The sequence below is a fragment of the Myotis davidii genome, unplaced genomic scaffold (genome assembly GCF_000327345.1).
Source record: "Myotis davidii unplaced genomic scaffold, ASM32734v1 scaffold207, whole genome shotgun sequence".
NCBI classification, from domain to species: Eukaryota; Metazoa; Chordata; class Mammalia; order Chiroptera; family Vespertilionidae; genus Myotis; species Myotis davidii.
The window spans coordinates 47,186-53,461 of NW_006298349.1; the positions used below are offsets into that span (position 1 = coordinate 47,186).

The following is a 6,276-nucleotide window of genomic DNA, read 5'->3' on the forward strand; positions in this document are numbered from 1 at the left end:
TCCAGGTCGCCGTGCGCCACGGCGATGACCCAGAAGATGACGCCGAAGAGCAGCCAGGAGGCGAGGAAGGCCAGTGAGAAGAGCAGCAGCATGTAGCGCCAGCGGATGTCCACGCAGGTGGTGAACATGTCAGCCAGGTAGCGCTGTGACTTCTCGTCCATGTTAGCAAACTCGATGTTGCACTGGCCATTCTTCTTGACGAAGCGGCTCCGGCACCTGCGCCGCGTGTGCACCTTGCCGGTCGCCGTGCGCCACGGCGATGACCCAGAAGATGACGCCGAAGAGCAGCCAGGAGGCGAGGAAGGCCAGTGAGAAGAGCAGCAGCATGTAGCGCCAGCGGATGTCCACGCAGGTGGTGAACATGTCAGCCAGGTAGCGCTGTGACTTCTCGTCCATGTTAGCAAACTCGATGTTGCACTGGCCATTCTTCTTGACGAAGCGGCTCCGGCACCTGCGCCGCGTGTGCACCTTGCCGTTGCCGAAGCCATTGGTGCCCGACATGGTGACCAGGTGCAGCCCGTCCTCCGACAATGACACGATGCTGTAGGAGGTGGCCCGGCCAGCTGCGGTCATCCCGGGCGGGGGGAGGTCCTGGCTCCTTGCCCCCACGCCAGCTCCCAGAGGGGCGGCTCCTGCAACAGAGAGGACAGAGGACGTTCCACACGGGCCCAGGAACCTACCCCTCCCCGCGCCCCATCTCGGTCCCCAGGTGTTGCTGGACCCCGCCTGAGCTGGCACATGCAAGGCGCTCACAGTGCTCACTGCCTGCGCGAGCCACTCCTCACACACAGGGAGGGCAGGCCACACGCTCAGCAGATGCTCCCAGTCATCCAGTCAACAGCCCCAGGAGCAGCTGCTCCCTCTGATGGAGATTCAGAGGCCGCCTGGCCTCCCCTAAGCCACGCAGCCAATAAGCAGGAGAGCTGAGGTTCAAACCACTCTTGTCTAACGCAGGGCCACCCGTCACGGGCCCAGGTTCTGCTGGGGCCTCATCTCCTCTCCCCCACCCCCCACCCAGGTGCTCCACCCGCCACCTCGCCAGGGTCTGAGGAGCTGTGGCCAGAGGCCACAATGGTAGGTGCTGCTTCTGTCTGGGCCAGGAGGCAGGGAGCTGGGGGTGGGGACGCCAGGGGGAGTGCCCGAGTCAGGGTACACAGATTCCAGCAGGAGGCTACCAGATCGCTGGTGGTGTGTTTTTGTGGCCCGGAGACTTTGAAGGATGTGCAGCGGGTCATGGCGACTCCACCTGGGGCTCTGAGGTGGGACAGAATCGCAAGAACAAAGGCCAGAGAGCCCAGCCTGGCGCTGCTCCTGGCTACTGAGCGGCCTCACACCTGGCCTGCGCCCAAGCAGGTGGGCACCTGGGACCCACCTCAGACATGCCACACAGGCCTGGTAACCCTCACCTGCTGATGCTCCTCCTAAAACCATACAGAGAAAACCTGTTCACACCCACCCCCCTTTCAGAGCCGTCCAAAGTCACCCTGACACTAAGAAACAGAGACCGCGTGGAATCCCGGAGTCCAGTCCAGTCCTCAGCCTCCCTGCCCTCTTGGTGCCGTGTGTGTGCACATGAGCACACGCGTGTGAGATGCTCAGGGGGGAGCCCCTCACAGGCTCTCAGTAAACACAGCACACAAAGCCCCAAAAGAGGACCTAAGAGGACCTAAGAAGAGAACCCAGCACCACACACTTGCCCAACGGCCCAAGGGCACTCCTCATACACAAACACTGGCTTGGCAAGAAGGCTGAGCCATGCTGTGGTCGTTAGGGACTCCATTCAAGACATGTGGGATTGTCCTGACTGGTTTGGCTCAGTAGATAGAGCAGGGGTGGGCAAACTTTTTGACTCGAGGGCCCTAATGGGTTCTTAAACTGGACGGGAGGGCCGGAACAAAAGCATGGATGGAGTGTTTGTGTGAACTAATATAAATTCAAAGTAAACATCAGTACATAAAAGGGTACGGTCTTTTTTTTTTTTTAGTTTTATTCATTTCAAACGGGCCGGATCCGGCCTGCGGGCCGTAGTTTGCCCACGGCTGAGATAGAGCGTCAGCCTGCAGACTCAAGGGTCCCAGGTTCGATTCCAGTCAAGGGCATGTACCCTGAATGCGGGCACATCCCCAGTAGGGGTTGCGCAGGAGACAGCTGATCGATGTTTCTAACTTTCTATCCCTCTCCCTTCCTCTCTGTAAAAAATCAATAAAATATATTTTTTTTTAAAAAAAGACATGTGGGATGATCCCCTGGCCAGCTGAGCAGTGGTTAGAGCATCAGCCCTCGGCTGAAGGGTCTCAGGTTCGATTCCAGTCAAGGGCATGTACTGCAGTTGCAGGTTCCATCCCTGGCCCCCATTGGGCTGTGTGTGGGAGGCAACCAATCAATGTGTCTTTCTCACATCGATGTTTCTCTCTCTGCCTCTCCCCCTCCCTGCCACGCTCTACAAAAAATCAATGGAAAAATTATCCGGGTGAGGATTAACCAAAACAAACAGAAATGTAGGAGGCTGTCCTCACCCAGGGCTATGCAGGCCTGTGTGGCACTTGCTCAGTGGGGCACCTAGTTAAACCAGATAAGAAATGGAATTATATGTGTTTTGTTGAAAAAGGCCTTAGCAAACAAGGAAGCCAGCTTCCCATTTTACAGATGGGGAAACTGAGGCTGAGACTCATCCCAAGTCACAAAGCAACTTACAGACTGGGATGAGATGGTAAAGAGAACAGGACCAGAGCCATTGTCGGCAGATGCCCAGGTTGGTCAATGAGGGTCAGGGCACTGCTGGGAGTAAATGGGGGCGAGACGCTGGGGTGTGATACCTGGACCAGAAAAGGTGGGGTGACTTCCACACCAGAGACAGCAGTGAAGCGAGCTTAGCTGGCAGAGAGTGGGCAGTGCAGGACACGAACCCAGAGCCCTGAGGAGGTGAGGCCCCAGCAGGGTCAGCATCAGAACACAGCCTCTGAGCATTCAGCACACTCAACCTACTGCTCTGGCCTGAGCTGGGGTTTTAGAGAGGCAGCTACCACAACCCATGGGAGGGGCCCGAGAGTCACTGGGAGGGGCCTCTGGACAGAGCAGATCAGGCCACGCCCCATCCCCTGAGGCTCCAGACACCTCCCTCAGGTTAGATGGCAGCCAGGAAGAGACCAGGACAAGGCCTGGGCCCACACTCTCAGATGCCAAGAAAGCAGTGACTGTAAGGACCAATGGAGGAGGCCCCCAGGGAGCCGGCTCAAGGTCCCCACCCTCAGGGCCCCTTCAGAGGTGCAGGCATAGTCATCAATGCTTACCCAGTGTTTACTACCCACCAGGCACTGCTCTGCGAGGGCTAATCCCTACAGCAACATTATGACTATCACCCCATTTCCCAGGTGAGGATACCGAAACTCAGAAAGATGAATCCACTTGCCCAGGGTTACAGCCTTCGCACAGAGCGCTCCCTTGAAATCCCATGTGGATGAGACACACAGACAGCCCAAAGCTCAGCACTGACCAGCAGGGAGGCCCACACCAGCCCCTCCCACAGCCATGCAGCCCTGAGAGTGTCCGGGGATGGGGCACTCACAGCCTCAAGTCCTACAACTGGAGGAACCCTTAGTGGCCACTGAGTTCAGGGAAAGCCAGAGTGTGGCTCACACACACCTCTCCAGCCTGTACATCACCAATCCGTCGCGGACCTGACTCTCAGTGTCCCGGAGCAACTTCAGACTCTGCTGGTCCATTCACTGGGTATCAGAGTTGGCCCAAGAGCTTAAAAAATCCAACCTTCCATTTGAAGACAAGGAGACTGAGGCTCTGAGAGAGGCTCCCTTTCCCAGTCACACAAGAAGTGAGGCCAGCGGGTGTGCCACAGGCACTGGGAGCTGGGGGTGCAGAGGCAGGGAGGGCATTCCAGGTGGGAGAAGGGGCAGGCAGGGACATGCTGGCCACTCAGGGGGGCATGAGGAGGCTGGGGGTGGCCAGGAGTGGGCGTGGAGGGGACAGAGGCTGGAGGGGGCATTCCCATCCTCACATCTGGGAGACGATGAGCCCTTGCACAGAAGCACATCTGCAGCCACATGCCCGCCCTCCGCTTCTGCCCGCCGTGAGCCCCCACGTCCTGCAGATGTGCAGGTGAGCATAGTGCAGGCTTCCTGGGCGGAGGCCTGATGCCCAAGGAGAGAAGGAGCAACGTGGAGCTGCATATTCGGAGGCTGGGGGGCCAGGCTCCACACACTTCCTGGGCCTCACCATTCCAGGGCCACTGCCCAACAGCCAACCTCCACCAGTCTTTCTGCCCAACAGCTCTCAGTAGGTGGGAAGGAATGCCCCAGAACAGCCTTCCATCAACTGGCACTGGCAAGCAGCTCCCTGCCTCCACGCACACTCTGGCTCCTCAGCCAGGCTGAGCTCCCACTGCACCAGCCATGACTTTGTCAAAAATATATCCCAAATGACTCCTGCCCTTCCCAGTCTCACTTCCTTACTCCCCTCTGGAGCTTCGTAGGGTCCCCAGCCACTAAACCACCTGCACGGACCTGGTCCCTGGGTTCTCCCTCACAGGCTTCAGGTGGTGTCCTCTCCAGGAGGTCCCACACCACCAATGGCCCACGCAGCTCCTCTCCTCTTCCAAACCTCCGCCGCTCCTTCCTCTCCCACTTCTCTTCCCCTCCTCACCTCTTCTTCACTCCCCTCCTCTCTTCACCCTCTCCTTTCCCCTCCTCCTCCCACTCCACATGGGGGTCAGTTGGCACCCTGACCCCTTCTCCAATTGCCCAGCCAGAAGCCTGCCTCCTCCCTCTCCTTCAGTCCCCAGATCTACTCCCTCGCCCAGTCAGTCCTCTGTATTTTACCTCCTGAATTCCCAAAGCCACCCACCATCTCCTGGCTCATGGCCACCCTCCTGCCCAGGCCACTCCTGCCAGGACACAGCAACAGGCTCCTGATGGATTTCCTTGTGGCCACCCTCTGCCCCATGTCATCGAACCCCCAAACCACAGCTAAAGGGGATGTTTAAAATCTTCCCACCCACCAGTGCGCGGCTGAAAGCTACTAGTTCCATGAAGCCCTCTGAGTGCTCTGGCCCTGGCTCTCCTGTTAGGGTCCGAAGGTCCCATCTCTGGCCAATCTCAGGGGCCCAGAGGGGCTGATGCAGGCCCGGCACAGAGAGAGAATCCAAGAAATTCTCACTGACTAGACCAGTGGTCGGCAACCCGTGGCTCGCAAGCCACATGCAGCTCTTTGACCCCTTGAGTGTGGCTCTTCCACAAAATACCGACTTGTGCTCATGGGCCATGAAGTTTCAATCGCACTGTACGTGCACGCTCGCATGTGGTATTTTGTGGAAGACCCACACTCAAGGGGCCAAAGAGCCGCATGTGGCTCGCAAGCCACGGTTTGCTGACCATGGGACTAGACAAAGGAATGAGGGGGTAAGCAGCTGAATAGAGAAACAGATGAGGAGATGGATGGGTCAATGAATGAGGAGACAGGAATATGTACAGACAGGTGGCCGAGCATATGGATGGATAAATGAGACTGACAGATGAGTGGATGGGCGGGTGAGTGGTAACCAGAGAGATGGAGGAGTTAGGTGGGTGGAAAATTATTGAATGGGTTGGGTGGATAGATTAGTGAGTGGAGAAATAGGTGGATGAGTCAATGGATGAAAAGATACAGGGGTGGTTGGGCGAGTTGAGGAGTGGGTGGGGGATGGTGGGGAATGAATAGTTGGGAGATGGGTGAACACATGGATAAAAAGATGGCCGGATGGGCTGGGTAGATAGGTGGGTAGATGGCAGATGGAGGGAGGACATGTGGAACTAGTGGATGGATGATGGAGGAATGAGAGGCTGAGTAGGCATGTAGAAGGATGAATAGGGAGATGGATGTATGGATGGGCTGGGTGGGTGGGTAGATGGCAGATGGAGAGAGGACATGTGGAACTAGTGGATGGGTACTGGAGGAATGAGAGGCTGTGGAGGGATGAGGAGGGAGATGGATAGATGGGTGGGTGCACAGATGAGTGTTGGGCTGGGAGGACTAGGTGGACAGGTGCACATCAGTGACCTTAATCTTACCTCTTGATTCTATCTTCTAAGTAACAGTGCTGAGTGGGCACGTGCTATCTCCAAGGCTGCATTAGCAGCAGCTGCCATTTCCCCAGCATCAGCTAGAGATGAGTCAGTGGCTAGAAGACCCTAAAGGTAACAAAGCAAAGCCAAGTTACTATAGATGGTGCTACTCTTCCCAGAGAGGCTCCAAAGTCAGGAATTTCCACATGCACCCACATTCCTG

General features: G+C 57.0%; 1 protein-coding gene across 1 annotated transcript in view; it reads right to left on the reverse strand.

Moving 5' to 3' along the window:
* Nucleotides 1-6,276, reverse strand: part of LOC102765065 (ATP-sensitive inward rectifier potassium channel 12-like) — an 18,224-nt gene that overhangs the window by 6,830 nt on the left and 5,118 nt on the right. Inside the window, exons 2-4 of the mRNA XM_006773963.2 lie at nucleotides 6,060-6,179; nucleotides 469-632; nucleotides 1-233 (exon numbers count right to left, since the gene is read on the reverse strand). The exon at nucleotides 1-233 is cut by the window's left edge and continues 14 nt beyond it. Coding sequence (XP_006774026.1) covers nucleotides 1-233; nucleotides 469-573 — 338 coding nt within the window. The 5' untranslated portion in view covers nucleotides 574-632; nucleotides 6,060-6,179. The remainder of the gene's footprint in view (nucleotides 234-468; nucleotides 633-6,059; nucleotides 6,180-6,276) is intronic.